The 17,256-nt window shown below is 43.1% G+C and overlaps 2 protein-coding genes across 2 annotated transcripts in view; one reads left to right on the top strand and one right to left on the bottom strand.

Moving 5' to 3' along the window:
* Window positions 1-3,064, bottom strand: part of UROC1 (urocanate hydratase 1) — a gene marked incomplete at both ends in the record, with an annotated part of 44,704 nt that extends 41,640 nt beyond the window's left edge. Inside the window, one exon of the mRNA XM_082004507.1 lies at window positions 2,939-3,064. Within this exon, the coding sequence (XP_081860633.1) occupies window positions 2,939-3,064 (126 nt within the window). The remainder of the gene's footprint in view (window positions 1-2,938) is intronic.
* Window positions 3,065-4,977: 1,913 nt separating this feature from the next.
* Window positions 4,978-17,256, top strand: part of LOC309408649 (netrin-4-like) — a gene marked incomplete at its 3' end in the record, with an annotated part of 53,359 nt that continues 41,080 nt past the window's right edge. Inside the window, exons 1-2 of the mRNA XM_082004544.1 lie at window positions 4,978-6,665; window positions 13,501-14,042. Of these exons, the coding sequence (XP_081860670.1) occupies window positions 6,599-6,665; window positions 13,501-14,042 (609 nt within the window). The 5' untranslated portion in view covers window positions 4,978-6,598. The remainder of the gene's footprint in view (window positions 6,666-13,500; window positions 14,043-17,256) is intronic.

Below are 17,256 nucleotides of genomic sequence, written 5' to 3'. Positions count from 1 at the left end.
ATGTCATGAAGCAGCAAGGCACAGCTGCTCCCTAAGGGATAGGGAGCCAGAGTAACACAGACAGCAGGACAGGCACCTCACCCACCAGGGTCCAGTCTCTCAGTACCTGAGGGAGGTGAGCAGGGCAGCCTAGGGGTGGCAGCTGGGTTCTGCCAGGAGTCCAGGTCATCAGGCAAGATCATGGTGATGTGCAGGTCTGGGGCCAAGCTAGAAGCACAGGTCAGGATCAGGTCTGATGATGGTTACCACAGAGAGATAGGCCCAGAGATCACCAGGAATGTTCATAGCTGCCAGTCAGCCCACAGGTTGGAGACCAGATCAATGAGGTCCATGAGCTGGGCAGAGGGACACCTTGTGACAGAACTAGAGACAGACACATCTCCAACATAACTGAGACTAAAGTCCCAGGCCTGAGCTTAAATGGAGCCCCTAAGCCTATGGGCAGAAGGTGTGGGTGGAGATCTCAGGTGAGGCTCATCAAGGTCATCAAGGCCCATTACTGACCTCAGGGCCTGATGACAAACTCACAAGTGATGCCGCAATCAGGTAACATGATCATGCTGGGGTAGCAGGAAGACTGTAACATGCTTTGGCTCTAAGATACAGAAGGGAGCTGCTGCATGGATGAAGGCATACCATTTTTTTTCTGATTCTGAGCAGCACTAAGAAGTGCACATTCTTCCCAAGTTGCTCCAGCTTTACTGGAATGTCAATGAGTATTGAGCATGCAGCACCCTTGTTCTGCAAAGGACACACCACACATAAAATTTTAAGGATAGTTTCTTTGTAGCATATTTACATTAAGATACAGATCCTGAGAAACAGAAAGCTAGGGTTTCCTGAGCTGTGGAGGGAAAGAGAGAGGATGTGGCTGTTTCAGGCCTCAGGCAAAGAATGCCGAAGGAAGAGAACTCAGGAAACGTATAAACAGAATCAGTTCTGAGAAATGGCTTGATTTATCCAAGATTAGAGTTAGTATAATAGGAATAATTATATACCTCTTCAGCAAGCCCCAAAACACACACAACTTTATAAATCTTACTTACAGGGTTTCTATTATAACCACAAAAGGAGGCCCAAGAAAATAAAATATTGGCAGTGCTAAGGTTTATTACTGTAGAAAGGGCTAAAACTGGAATGAAGGCATATGAAGAGAGGGACAAATCTTGATGAAATCAGCAGAGCATTATTAACTTCACTTCTGTCAAAGCTTCCCGAGTACTTCAATTAGAAAATGAACAGTGTCACACATAAAGACAAGCCTCACAATATGCTGAGCACTACACACTGTCAACAACATCTGGACACCTGTCTCAAGACTTAAAAACCAACTTGTAGACAGACAACCTTTCTGTCTACATGCTTTTCTAAGCATGGAACACCTCTTATGAAAAGAGATTTGACCTTTCAGATATAAAATAAATACCAGCTGAGCCTCTAACTCTGTTAAGAGTTTAAGGTGGAGGATTAAGAGCAAAATAAATCAGAAGGGAAGCTTTTAAATCTTTAACAGTCTAATAAAAAACCCAACTAGCATGACCTCTTATCACATGTGGTAGGTAAGAAGGAGAGATGAGGGTAGGATGTTAGACAGTAGACCAGTGCCAGAAAATCAGTCTATTGCCGTCTTCTTGCAACACTTAAAGGAGGCAGGAAACTATTCCAGTTTCTTTATAGGGAGTGAGCACTTTGTCGTTACCTTTCTCTCCCCAGGTAAAGAGTATGGTTTGGCATCCTTTTGAGAGATACCAACTCCCTTTCTGCAACACGGACTCCTTCATGCTATAGCAGGCTTCTCCTGGGGAAAAGGGATTTAGCAAAGGCAAGGAATAAAATGGAGATGATTGTCAATGTTCTGACATGCAGTGAAGCTCACTTCCCACTCCTTTATCTTCACAGCCATCATCATAGCCCTCTTTTGGGGCTATGTAGCCACACTTCCACCTATCTGAGCTGTCCCAGGCACAGACAGGGTGCCTCAGCCATGAATGCTCCTGACATTGAAGTAAATCCTCTTTGGATATCTCACAGCTGTTCCTCTTTCTACCCTTTGACTAGGCTCTCCTCTGCTTGTGGAAGTGGACTTTGAAAGAATCTGGCTGCTGATGCCAGTGGGGAACTCCCACGAAGCCAAGGAAGTTGCATGCAACTTGTTAGTGGGGAAGAAACGTCTGCGTTCTGACCAGAATGTCACATTATTAGTAATGTTACATGTGATGAAGTACAGACTTTCAAACTAAGGAACCTACCTTATCCTCTCCCACACAAATTCCTAAGGATCTTACCCATTGACCATTACTTTCTGCTGCTGATCTTTTTAAAAATCTCTAATCTGAAATAATGCAATGATTACTTTAGTGTGTACATAGACTATTCAAACAAAAAGAGACAGGAAAATAATTACACAACTAAGGACAAATTAACTCAACTCCCTACAAACTTGCCTAAATTTCAGGATCCCCAGACTACCGGTTAAAATAAATTATCTTTGGATCTTTTATGCAAATCTACAGATGTGTAGCTTTTACTGTGATGCAAATTCATCACATTTGATATTTACTGTATTTGAGGGGTTAGCTTTCACTCCCAAACTTTTACAGTGTTTTTGGAACAGAGTTCATAATTTCATCTCCAAGGAGCAATGCTGGATTGACAGCAATGAAGTCTAATGTCTCTTGTTTAGTCATTTAAAGTCATGGAAGCTGTTGTGCAGCAAATCTCGCTCATGTCAACCTGCTTATCTCTGGGCGACAAAGAAAGCAGAAGAGTTTCCAGTACTTTGTCCCATTACCCATGGAAATTATAACACCAAGGAAATACATTTGCCACAAAGCTAAGGTGCACACTCAGAAAAGCATTTGATGCAACCAGGTCTGCTGATCCAAGCTGCATTTATCTGAAAGGAAGAGAAGTGAGGCCCTGTGAAACCCCATGTTACCTTTTTCTCCTGAGCAGTGAGATTAGGGGTTCTCACGGGTGCATGGGGTATTCCTTTCCTCCGACCTCTGTTTTCAGGCAAAGGGTATAGAGGAAGGCCACGACAGATTTCCTTCAGGCTGGTCATAGCTGCTGAGGAAGTACAAGGAGGAAAGGCAAGGCAAACTGGAGAGATACAAGGAATGGGGAAGGAAGGGTGCAGGCAGCAAGATGCCTTTCAGAGGTACCACCACTCCAGGGTGATCTCAAAGAGGATAGCCTGTCCCCTCGCTTTTGCAAACAGGCCCTTCAAGCAGGGAGGGCAGGTAGCACAGGTGACACACCTCCCCCCTCTGTGCAACACCATTGGTGCTTCCCTCCTCCCCCAAAATGAATGATTCACAGTTTTGCTGTTTATTCTCTGGGTGCTTTGTCAGCTGCTGCTGTGCTAAAGCCACTAGAGCAAACTCAGTCGCTTTCCAAATCATCTGATTCCTCCAATGTCCTAGTGAGAGTCATGGTCTGGAGCATGAACCTTGCCTGAGACCTCAAGGATTGTGCATGTACATTTCTATAGTTTAGGAACTAATTAAAGTTAATAATTATTATTCACATCACTGTACATACACACTGTTCAGCTAAGATGTGCGTTGTCTGCTTGACACCTCTAGGTATGGGCTGTTCCTCAGATCTCATCAATTCGTCTTCTAGACAACAGGGGTTGTCAATGATAACAGCAAAATTTCCCCCTTAGGTATTAGGTCCTCTTAGCTCACAGGCATGAATGGATTTTAGTAGTATTAAACTTGAAATGTGCTCATTCACACTGGTAGTGGTTTTCTCAAGTCAGGCAATAATTAGGAGGAAGAATCAAGGCTTTCAGTTCTAAGTCACTTTTATACCCTACAGTCAACAGCAACTAGAAGGTCTTACGATACTGCCATCCAGACATCACAAGTAAATGAATGTACTTAACTTTGATTTTGCACTTACAGTGCAACATGCACCTTGCTCTCCATTTTGAGTTGTTTTTTAAATTATACAGGATCTTCTTGACCTTTATTACATCCATAGAACTACAACTCTTGGCCAGGGAATTTTCTCAAGTGCCACAGTTTAAGCCTGGTGAAATTAACAGGGAGAAACATTTCAGTTAGGAAACAGCCTAAAACCTGGGAATAAAAAAATGCTGCATTTTCCCACAAAAGCAGCAATCAACAAGCAATGACAACAAAGCACAGTTATTAAATGACAGCATCTCATTAATGTCACATTGGCTTTAGCTCTAGGACATATCGCACATCCCTAGCTCCCACTGAAGATGCTCGAGTTGAAAGAACACAGAACATCCCAGGGGAGCTGAGTGCACGGCACTCAAACTCTCAGAAGGATACTAACTGTCATTTATGGCAGGAGAATTTTGTTTTGTAATTATACAGTATTTTAGCCGTTTTCAGACAAAAGGCAAAGACAAAAAGGAGAGGGGAAAGCCTCCTTCACGTTTTAAAATTTTCTGTTGGGTTTTCTTATTAAAAACATACAAAAAAAGGAAGATGAGGGTAAAGTCAGAAAATTCCACCCCAAAACCTAGCTAAATAACCCTGCCTCACATAAACATTTCCACCTCAAAGGGAAATAAATCTTTCCTTATTCTTCTTTGTATGACCCACATTCTCCAAATCCCTTCGAGGTCTGATTCTGTGCACACGTGGGCACAAGAATAACCTCGTCTACATTTGGACTGCCATCGGACCCGCTTCCCTCTGTGACATCAAGGAGAAGTTAATGGCGTTACATTGCCATGAAAGCTGAAGAAAGACAGACTGAAGCTGGGGGAGCTCACTCCCCGAATTAAAATTATTTCTAGGGCTGAGCACTTTCACCCCTTGAGCGCTACATGCTGGGTCCCTAGGAGCTTTATATAGGAGTTATCTCAGCAAATCCGACTTCAGGGAGATGCCCGGGCTTGGCTGGGGCAGGCGTGGGTGTCCGCGGTGCCGGAGCAGACACCCCAGCCTCCCCGGGGAGTCACAAGTCCCGTCGCTGCCTGGCTGGTCCCAACCCATGTCTGTGGCTGTGGAAAGAAACCCCATGGCCGTGCCCCTTGGTGCACCCTGCGAGCCACGCACCAACCCTCAGAGCCACCCCGCTCTCCCCACGCCCCGGGGCTGCCTTCCGGGTGCCTGGCCGGGGGACTGCGTGCCGGGGCCGGGCAGGTGTCATGTGCCGGGCGGCCTGGCAGAGGGTGCTGCGGGGACAGCCCGCGCCAGCCGGGCGGGCCGCGGGGGCTCCCCCGCCCCACGCACACGCACACACAAACACACGCACACACGCATGCACCGGCTCCTGGAGGAGAAGATGCGGCTGGAAAACAACGCCTGTATCTAAGCGCAACGAGGAGCAGCCCGGCCGCCGAGGAGGTGCGGAACCCACCCATCCTCCTCCTCCACCCTACAAAAAAAAAAAAAAAAATCAGCACATATAAAGAAGGGGAAGAAGATCACATGTTGTAATAATCCCCTTTGCAGCCAGACAGGACCAGAGAGGAGAACTGCCCCGTTAGGGCGGCGAGTTGTGCTAGAGGCTGAACGGGAGGCAGGGACGGAACTCGAGGATACCTAACCAGCCCCCGGGAGGGGAGGGACCCTCAGTCTTGCTGTGGCAGGAGGCAGGAAGGATTCTCCAGTTCCTCCCTCCCCCCCGCTCTTTTTCCCCCTCTCGCCTGGGCGCTGGGCATTGCACCTCCGCCCCGGGAGAGCGGCCCCCCCGAGCCGGCCTCCCGCCCCTCCCCGCCAGCCGCAGCCCCGGAGCCGCGGCCGGGAACCGCGGTTCAGCGGCCGAGGCGGCCAGGGGTTCCCAGCACCGGCGGGACTGCCGCCGGCTTCGATTTTCACTCTTATCCCCCGGCGGTCGCGGGGTGAAGCAAATCCCCTGGAGGTGGGGGAGAAGTGGCTCCCGTGGCAGCGTGGGGGAGGATATAATAAAATAAACCAAACCGAAATAAAAAGAGAGAAGAGCCAAGAAAGCACTTGCTTCTCATCATCTCTCAGGGAGAAAAGCCAAACTCTGTTCTTCTTATGACCTTCCGCTGCAGGGAGCAGAGGGGAAGAAGGTGCGGGGGCAGACCCCCTAACAAAGCAGGGTTCAGGCTGCCCGGACCCCATTGCCACCCCGGTTAGCAGCGGGCTGCGGGAGGTGCGAGGGGTAGGACAGGTTGCCGGGGGGAACCCGGGCAGAGCCAAAGCGAAGCTCCACCAAAAGCGAGGAGCAGAAATGAAAGTTTCGGAATAGCATCCAAACGGCCGCGAAGGACCGGACCGAGCAGAGCTCTCCGCCCCGCATCAGCCTGCGTCAGGGGCTGCATCAGGGATGTGAACGTCCCCGGCCCGCTGCGTGGAGAGGTGTAACGACACTGAAAATCCTTCTTATTTATTTATTTATTGGAAGCAATGTACGGGTGACACCCAGCAGGCATCCGAGCCCTGGAAAAAAAAAAAAAAAAAGCCCCCTCTGGACCTCAAACGAGAACAAGAAGAATGAGACAGCAGCCTTGACCCCTACACGGAGAGGAAGGTGCGCAGAAAGAAAGAAAGAAAATACAGAAAAGCCATGCAAGCACCAAGCCTGTAGATTACTGCAGCTCTTTTTTGCTTCACTGAGGACAGATATTTTACTGACAGCCATGCAGCATAAAGGCGTCATGCTGATTGTCTTCTTGGAATATTTTATTTCTGGCCATGGGGAAGCAGGTAAGCAAAATACATCAATATTGCCATTCTGAAACAATTCATCCTAAGTTTAGCAAGGGGAAAGGGAATAGAAATCAGATTTCTTTGTTTAAAAAAAAAATTCTGTCAACATCTTTATTTTAGATTGGGTTTTTACAAGGAATCTGGGTTAGTCAATACATACAAATGCTTCTTATTCCCTGCAATACACAGATTTATAGCCCAGTCTCCTCCCAAAGACTTGTAATAGGATGTACAGTTTCACACATCCCTAAAAGAAAAAAAGTGTATTATTTTTGTGAACGAAAGAAAAGTAAGAGAGAAAGAAAGAGGTAGATGGATTGAGATATGCTGGGTATTTGTTTTGAGGATGAAACATTGCCTTCCTAGGCAGGATGACAGTGAAATGACAACATCCTTGGACAGCATCACTGTAGGAATCTGAATTATTCTCTGCTATATTCCCATTTTGCAACTTTAAAAGTCAGAGACACTGTTTAGGAATTACTATTTATACAAGACAGTCTATTCATTCAGTGTATTCCCTGATTAATAGTTTACATGCAGTGGACAAGATTAAATTAGCATTAGAGAAAAAATGGATTAGGACAAAAAGAGAAGTTGATTAGTTGTGCGTGCCTATGTGGGTGTACAAATAAGCATATATAGGAATGATACAGCTGTAATGGTATTTACAGAGGATCCTAAAAATACCTGGATTACGATGGAGACAAATTCGTTAAGGGAAAGGAATCAAAGCATTAGATGTTTTTCTTCCTGCTGTGGTTTAATACATCTTTAAGTTTAAAAGGGATGAATTACAAAGATCAGGTCAGAAAAATAAGAATAATTATTGATAAAACAATAGTACATCCTTGGTGACTTTTCCTTTGACATACTGGCTTGAGATGTCTCTTTCGGTAAAGGAAAGCCTATCAGTGGTTTAAATTTCACCTGCGTGCTCCGAGTATTAGGAAGGAGCAACACTCTTCATGCTGAAAGCAATCGAAGTGTTCAGCTACCCTGCAAGCTCCAGTAAAGTCAAAGGCAGATCAGGTGGCTTCAGCTCAGATTACTCCCAAGCTAAAATCTTTTTGATAAGCATAGACATCAGATTTCCATAACTGCAAGAGATATTTTCTTAAAAACTGAAAACAGCTCTTAAATTTACAATCCTGTCATATTATCCAGTGACTCATTTGGGAAAAAGGCTGTCTATCACAACATGACAGGGAATGAGTGGAGCAAGCATATTTACCTTAGCTCTCTAGAGAGGCTAGGATTCTCCCTATAGGATACATATGTTGACACACAGCACAGAAAGGTTACAGAAATGTCTTGTAAAGTTGCTGATACTGTTACGGAAAACAGCCTGTTATAAACTAGCCTAAATTTGCTCTGCATCCAATTTATGACATGAAAATGAATTGTCAAGGAAATGCAGCCCACAGCTGGCTGCTTGGAAAGTGAGTTTGAGGGGAGGGAGTGTGTTCTGTATGGAACTAAACTAAACTCAGAATAATGGTGTAGGTCATAGTGACTATTGAATTGAATTCAACATCCAAAATAATTGGATATTGAAGGTGATGATGCTATGTTCAACGTCACTTTAAATAAATATACGTTGCTTGGTCAAAAGACTGCAAAAATCATCAGCCTGTGAAAGCACAAGGGTTACCTGTTCATTTTTAATTCTTTTTTTTTTTTCTTCTTTTTTTAAGCAATATAAGAATCTTGAATTAACCTTGAATCTTTACAGATCCTGTTACAGGTAGGGTCAAGTACTGCTTAGACTAAGGTTAGTTCAGACAGTGTTAGCCCATCTGTGTAAAATTATTTGGATGTCTCAGCCTTTTCCTGAGCAGAGAGGTGTATAGGGAAGTATGTTTTTGACATACTTTATTAACCTGTACAGTAAACTCCCTTTTCAGCCCTATAGTTTGTCCCTCCTGGTCAGAAGTGAAACAAATTCATGGGACAGCTGTGTGGGGGTACATAAAGTACAATATTTGTGGGGAGTACAATATTAGCCTTCTGCCATCTCTGTGCAGAGAAGACAGTCAGGGTTGTCAAGATTGGCTCCTTAGATCTTTAAATATAATGCCAAGGGAAAAAAACCCCCACAATCTTAGTGGTTTGGAGGAGACAAAGGAGGAGCTGGAGGAGACACCTAGGTTTTATATTGTGAGATGTGTCACTTGGGTGATCCTTCTCCTAGTCTTATGCAGGTGGAGGGCGTTATTCCTCTCAAATAGACTGCAGTGGTCTGAAAACTCTTGCATGTTGGGTCAGTTAACGGGACTGACAACAGCCTGGGCTCTTGCTTCAGCCTGGACCTCCCCAGGGGAGCAGCCCCCCGGGGAGCAGGCATCTCCTCCCGGTGGCCGCCCTCCAAAAGGGGGCGTGGTGTGGTCAAAAATGGCCATTCCTAGCACCAAGCTTAAAATCAATTGCGGGACATGGTTATCAGCAGGGTTTGGTTTCCTCTGGCCCGGGGTTATTCAGCTCATCTGCAAATGAAGCCGTGGGTGCAGGAGCCCACCCTTGCTCCAGGAGGGGTGCAGGCAGGCAGACTGCAACGAGCCACAATGGAAGAGAGCCCAGACCTGGGATTTTATTCTCCTTCTGTCCGTGCCTCAGGTCACGGATGCAGCTTGGTTTCATAGCATGTTCTGAACTTCACCTTTGGCATATTTATTCAAGCTGCAGTTGTGAGGGCAATTTTAATGCAGAAATATATCAGGCTACTCAAAAATGGGTGAAGACTTGCCAAACTTATTGCATGTTGGCCCCAGACAAACCAAAGGGTTGTATAGCACCTCTGTTGTAACCAGCATTAAGGGGTAAAGTTCTAGGTCTGATTTATAAAAACTTGAGCAACTCATGTCCCTAGGGTGGTTAGGTTTAAAAGGACATTTAGAAGTTTTTGGTTATTAAGAAAAAAGTTAAACAGGTATAGAACAAGTGAAATCCAGGTTGGACATACATGCTGAAACTGCTCCATCAACAACACAGCAGAGGATGCCCAAAGGTTTTAGTGTTTACATGTTGCTCAGAACTGTGAAATTTGCTCTCCAGTCTCACTATAGGAGACTTGAACTCACAAAATCATAAATTTGCATATGGAAAAGAAATTAAATTTCCAATTCAAATGCTCAGAAAATATTAGGCATCTTTCCAGTCACATCATCAGGATTTGACTGAGTTTCCATATGACCTTTCTTCTGTTTGGTATCCAATGGAGGGTGGAAAAAAAAAACATCAAAAAATTGAACCTATTTTTAGTTAATGTCTACAATGTTCTGTTGCATTACAAGGCTTTGAAGTAGGAGATGTCTCATTGAAATGGTGTCCCAGGAATATCAATAGTATGACCTCCCTTGAACTGTATGATTTCCTAATCATCAGATAACACCATTGTTATAACACGTGCCAGGCATGTGCCATTGACCTGCCACTTTGTGGCACAGCTCTGAGGGACCAGAAAACAAACAAATAAATTAATCATACCATTTACGGAGCCAAGCCATCCTCCATGGAGTAAAAGCTAATCAACTTCATAACAACACGCAGTGACCATGCGCAACCAAACTGTTTAGTTCTTTATGAATTATTCAGTGAGTCCTCCTGGCAGTTGGGGTAAGTTGTTTGTTTGCCTGGCTGCTGTTTCTCTTCTGCAGCGGTCCCCTCGCTGTCCAGATTCAACATTTCATGTTGTTTCCACAGAATCAGTGAGTGATGGACAGGCTGCGCTATCCTTGTGGCCAAGCGATGTTCTGCCAATTGATCTCTTTAAATGCAAAGCTTTTAATCGACTGCAGATTTTGTTTTCCAATCTCTCTCCTCTCTCAAACTCCCTTCTGCTAATTTGCGCTTTGTTCTTCTCCCATTTTCCTAATGACACAGCAGTTCAGACAGGAACTGTTTATTGATGTTGCTGCATTAGCAGGCAGAGCAGATAAACCTTCTTGTGACTGCTGTTCAGGAGAAACACCATGTTTTGCTTCCTTTTTTCAGGTTCAGATAAAAACAGCTGAAAAACTCTACACAAGACTAATAGCCCATTTATGGGAAATATAAAAAGCTGCCATTCTCTTTAAAGAATGTTTCCCTTTTTACTTTCTCACATTCTTGTCTGAAAAGCTTCCTCTATATAACTCCTTAAGTTTGGAACTCCAGCATTGCATTTCCTCTATGAAAGCTTCAGTGGTGTGATCCATCAATAGAGATGGACTTTCATTTAATTACATGGTATATTTATCCATAATCCAATAGCATTTGTAACATGGACCCATTCTTAATCAAAACTAATAACCTGACTCTTAGTCAGAGCTAATGCTTGTTCAAAGCTCAGTTGTAAGACCAGTCCCACTTAAATTCTCTGGAGGCAAAGATGACAGCTTTCTGCAGCACTGAGCAAAATCAGTTAATATCCAATCTACTTTAAACACAGAAATTTCTATGCTTTCCTCATTTCCAGTAATTTTTACCAAACAGCTTAGACAGGAACATGAACCTAAATGCTATTTGCAAAGACATTCTTGAGGCATGCAGTTCATTATCTTTTTGCTGACTTGCAAGGATAGATTTATCTTTATTTCAAGAATTCAGCATGACTCAGTGAAATTCACCCTCCAGAGCAGACAAAAATTTGGAATTTCAGATGCTCTGCAAAAAGGAGGAAGCTCTAAACAACTTTTGTGAAAACCCGAGTCTTTTCTCAGGACAAAAAGACTCAGAGAAATGTAAAGGAACTTCCCAGATAAAAGTCTCTGAAGCTCCTGGTGTTCCCCTGTAACTGTACTAGGCTCAGATGGAATAAGAAGTTCATAAAGAAAATACATTAAAATGGTCATCAAGCAGTCAGGATGCTGTGAGGGCTTGGTGGAGGATCTCCAGTAGCGCTAAGAATCACCTGCTCAGTTGAAGTTGGGGGGCAAAGAACCAAACTGATAGATGTACACATCTTCTCTCCTTTCCTCTCCAGCTGACTTCTGCAACTCCTCCTCTCATGAAAATTCATCTCTGTGCTAGCACATGGAGTGGTGGTGGGACTGAGGAGGGGCAGCTTTCATTCCTTTGATCTGAGGACTGTTAAGTGCACATGTAATTCTGGCACTGCTGCCCTCTAAGCTCTGCCAGTCTCCTAGGACTTCACTGGGATATTAAAAAAAAATCTTGGCCAGACCATTCCAGCTACTGGTGGAAGACAACCTCCACCAGGAGGAAACCTACTGTGTCTCCAGACACCCCCTTTCCTTGAGGCTGCTGCTTACAATGTCTGTAAGACAAACACACATTAAGTTTCTTTGAAGGTGGCTTCCACCTGTTTCTAAGAGTAGAAAAGAGCATTTTTGGATGATCTGCTTCCTTGCTATCTGAAATTTAGGACTACCTTATACCGTATGTAAGCTAAAACAGCACACACCATTGGTCAATGGGATTCAGTGGACATATAACAACTTTGTCTTGTGTCCTAATCCGGGGAAGCAAAATTCATGAGGTGTTTTTGAAAACAATGTCCATCTCTGACCTTTCTTTTCTGGCCTGTGCAGAAATGTCACTAAGGAACTAAGGACAGAAGCAACTCAGAGGCAAAACTGTGCACACTGAACAGAATTATTCACCTTAAACATTCCTTTTGGAAAGAGGAACATCAGTTTCATCCAACTACATTTGCGATTTGAGTATTTTTATAAGGCTGAATTAGAGAGTCTTTTCTTTGACTTAACTTGATTTTTAAATTAATTTTGCCTGAGGAAAGGCTGAATGTAAACCGAGTAGGGATTTTTAAATTTGCCCTTACAATGCTGAACTAATAGCTTTGAACTTCTCCTAGATTACCCAGGGTTTATGGTCATCCTATGTTTCATTGGAAGGGTCATTTCCTGTAGGACTTACATCCAGTCATCTGATTTGCGACCTCTTGGATCAGATTTGTGACCTTGCAAGGTCAGTCTTTAACCCCTTCTAGACTGTTAAGTTGCAAAGAGGACACTGTATGTCATTAGAAAAGCAGTCTTCTCGTAATAAGGTTTTGGAATGACCTTTAATTCCAGTGTCACAAGACACTACTGATTTCCAAACAATATTAAGACTTTGTAGCTATTGCTACCTTTTCTTAATTTAGAAATAAGTAGATATATACATTGAAGATACCAAAAATTTGCCAGTATTTGCAAACTTGGCAAACAGAATATAGTCACCTACTTCTATGTCCAGGTACTTAAACAAGAGAGAGACTTGATCTTCAGCTCAGCTAAGTACTAACAACTCCAGTTGATCTCAACAGGAGCAGTGGAAACTCAAGACCTCTCAAAATTATGCCAGTAATGCATAACTACAGAAATACATTATTTCTTTATGTGTTTGTACGTGCAATTAATGTCTGTAATTTGTTGGGCAGGAATCATCTCTTTTCTTAATGTAGCTACAGTGTATAGTACAGTTTGACTTTGCTTTCTGATAACAAAAATAAATGCATTAAATACATTCAGGCCTCAGATACAGAGCTTTACTGGAGTGAAAGTAAGAAAACACAAGATTTCTGTGGTTAAACATAAAATTCAATAGACTGACACAACTGCATTTTCAATAGAAATCAAAGTTAAGCATCATAAGCATGTGTTTTCTAAAGACCTCAGTTTCTGAGTTAGGCACCAAAAACAAGGACTAGATGTATTGAGAAACTCTCCAAACTTTGTGTGAAAAGATGAAGTAGCTCTCCTTAGAAGGAGTCCCCTTGGATGTTGAATCCCAGATGAGGACTCCAAACATTTGTGTGGTCATCTGTGTTACAGCCTGAGAACTATTTGAGAAATTCTACTTAGTTGTGTTTCTTTTGCCTGTCTTTCAGATCCCATGAGGCTACGAGCCTTCCGCTGCAATGGCCGTTCTTGCAACCCTCCGGTGGGAAACCTTGCAACAGGGAGGACACCAGTCACTCTCACCACATGTGGCCAGAACAGTACAGAACTGTACTGCTTCTACCCAGACCAGAATCTCCTCCATCAGGTCTCCCATGGCTGTGGCCAGCCTCGCTGCACCAAATGCAATGCCAATCAGCCTGATAATTCCCATCTCCCTGCTGACATGACAGATGATTTCTTTGCAAATCCCATCTCCTGGTGGCAGTCTGCCCAAGGGGTACACAGGGAAGAAATCAGACTGGACTTTGAAACAGAATTCTACCTGACCCATGTCATTGCTGTGTTCAAGTCACCTCGCCCAGCTGCGATGGTGTTGGAAAGATCCCAGGATTATGGGCTGACTTGGAGGCCCTACAAGTATTTCTCTGTCAACTGTACAGCGACTTTTGGGCTCCAGGATGATCTCATTGAGGAGGGCTCCATGTGCACATCCAGGTATTCAGATGCAGTGCCCTGCACCAGAGGAGAGGTAAGGAATAACAGGTTTGGACTAAATTTAACGTCAAACAGCTGAAGGCTGTCTGAAAAACAGAGAGTATGTGCTCAAAGAGATACTGTCCATAAAAATTGAGAAAGGTAGCCCATCCCCAAAGGCTTTATGTTAAGAAAATAAAGGGGAAGAATAAGAGAAATTATATATCAATGAAAACGAATGAAAATACTTTAACAAATTTCTTTTATGAGAGTTGCACAAGATAGGATTAATATTGCCCAATCTTACATTGCAGATGCCAATAACTGAAATAGAATTCCAACAAAATAAACATAGGGAAATACACAGTTGTACAGTCTGATTTATCCAAACTGTTCTCCAACTTTAGGATGACATGAACTGCATGGTCTTTCATTTTGTTTTCTATATAAAAAGTCCTAGACGACTGGATGACTTTTAAATACATCCTTCCCCTAAGTTTAATGTAACTTTTCCTGCTTGGGGTGACTGCTCTGATTGTATCAAGTCATAGGTTCCAGAAATTAAACTGTTTAGAAACAGTAAGTGGAACTGAGCAGCCAGGTTTCACTATTCAACAGTGGGAAAAGGCCCTCCCTTGGTATGAATATTCTGATAATAAACATATGCAGAAGGCTTTATTTTAAAATAAACATACAATTGCTCTGATAAATCCCTCTGACAAGAACATTAACAACTGCCTATTAATCAGGTATTTTAGTTATGGCGCTTTTCATTCATCAATCTTTCATTCATCATCCCAATGGTTTAAGTGGGAAAGTTAGTAAATAACATATTGGTACATTTTATAGAAGAGACATGAAGGCACAAAGGGAGATTATAAGACATTCCTATAGTCACAACAGAGGCTGGAGTCACAGAATCACAGAATCACAGAATCACAGAATCACTAGGTTGGAAAGGACCTTCAAGGTCATCAAGTCCAACCATTAATCCAGCACCACCATGTCCCCTAAACCATGTCCTGAAGTGCCACATCCACACGTTTTTTAAACACTTCCAGAGATGGCGACTCCACCACCTCCCTGGGCAGCTTGTTCCAAGTCCTTTCACTTCCTTCTCTTTTCCTTAGAGAAGTCACAATCCTCTTGGTTTCCCTGTCTGGAAGTGATCATGCAGGTTTGGCAGTAATATTTTGCTGCAAATTAAACTCAGTTGTGAGGTGAATGGTCCAGATAGGCTTCAAAAACAACCATGGTTTCAGCAGTGCACTTCAAAATGCACTTGAGAAGAAAGAAACTAGTGTACTATACCTGAGAGAGGAAAACAGCAGTAAGGACAGACTGAGTTCATCTTTGTGCAACAGGCTAGGAAACATCTCTGCATATTAGAAATCTGGAGCAGATCATCTGACTACTAAACTGTCTTGTTCCTGGAGTAGTAATTCTGCTGGTCAGTTATGATACATTTAAGTCAAACACATCCAAATGTCTTCTGTACAGAGATTACAATTAGCCACGTCAATACAGAATCTAGGCAACTAATACAATTTTCCACTCTTGTGTGCTTTCCAATCAAAAATCTGGAAGTACTTTGCAAGATCCATTTAATGATCTTCAGCACACATATAAGGGTCCTTTTGCCATTTCACAGATGGGGGAAAAAGCAGCACAGAAAGGTGAAGTGTTTTGCGGTAAAACAGGACAATTCTGGTTGAGTAAGGAACAGAATACAGGGTCTGAGGTAAATGTCTTGGCCTTAAATGCAAAACAGTTCTTCCTTCTCTAGTACAGTATCCCTTGTTGCCCTGCACTATGTTGGCTTTTGTGCTTACTTAACCTTAGGGAATACCATTAAGACCATGTGTTGCTGCTACAACAAATCTGAGAAGTGGATGGCAGAAAATCAAATAATAAAACATTCATCCAACACAAGCCTTTGTGATTACAAGTGTCAAAATGATTCTGTCAACTTGGGCAGCAACTACACTGAAATGAATATGTGTATGCTTAATCAATCTACGCTGTGGTAGTAGATACTAGAAAACAGTAAGAACAGTCATATATTTACAGGTCATACCCTTGCAGATCCCAAATTCTTTCATGAGCTGTTACATAAATTGAATACATACAGAGGTCACTTCCTCCACGGGATGGAGAGCTGAAGCTTTAAAGCATCACACAGGAATCTGTACGGCAACTTAACAGAGAACAAGACAAATACTGTTTCATAGCACATTAACCCAAAAGGATTCTGAAGTTCTGGACACACTTTACAGAGACCTCTTAATCAATCCATGAAATGCCACTATGGAAAGGGTGCAAAACCATCAGGATTTTCAGGTCAGCAATATGACACAGCAGATTCTTTTGTGAATGAAAATAAAGGAAGGCAGAGTGTAGTTATTTAAAGTGATACCTGATCATATTTGCCTGAGTGACACCGCTACTCTTACTACAAGTCTCACAGGATCTTTGCCCACGCATCTCAAAACTGCAATTTTACATCTTATTTTAAAGATGTCACAAATGTCACCAGGGCATCCCCTCAAGCACTGACTCACAACTGACTTGGAGGGAAGCTGACTGAATCCCCACCACTACTTTCTGCAGTGTTCTCTGCTTCTTTTTCACCTCCACTCTGACTTATCCAATGACTGATTCTGGCTAAGCCTTGGATTGCTGAGGAGCTCACAACACAAGCTGACAACATTTCTGAAACGATTAAAACCGTTCCAACTTAAATGATAATTAGTGCTCTGAGATAAATGCCAGTTTTCTCTACTTGAGGGAGCTGAAGTCATTTCCACTGCATGACACTCAGGTTTTTCTTGGGCATTGTCCTATTCATTTGGAGAAGAGACACAAATTCCTTTTTTAACAGAGCACAAAAGGAATCAAAAAAAGAGATGGCTTACTAAGAACACTTAGGTTTAAAACCCATGTGGGACACATCATTAAACAAGATTTCGGGTCAGCTGGCTTCCAGAACTGAGAATGTAGGTGTGAAAGGAGAAGGTGGTAAAGCTACAGTAACTTACCTGCAGCTTTATACATAAACTGAGATGCATCTCCTTGAGTCAGCACACTCTGGTGGTCCTCCAAGACCACTGAAAGAGACTTTTCCTGGGAGCAAGATGGGAAACTTGGCAGAAGAGAAACTTAGGAGACTAGAATGGAAGGAAAAGACATTTGTGTATGTGATGTGACAATGTCACAACAGAATATAATGTATCACTAAGTTAAGGTGTATCCCTTGTCTTGTCGATTAT

This window comes from Phaethon aethereus (genome assembly GCF_964289735.1).
Source record: "Phaethon aethereus genome assembly, chromosome: 11".
Taxonomy (NCBI): Eukaryota; Metazoa; Chordata; class Aves; order Phaethontiformes; family Phaethontidae; genus Phaethon; species Phaethon aethereus.
Note: the sequence above shows the minus strand (reverse complement) of the source record. Positions and strands in the feature narration are given on the sequence as shown.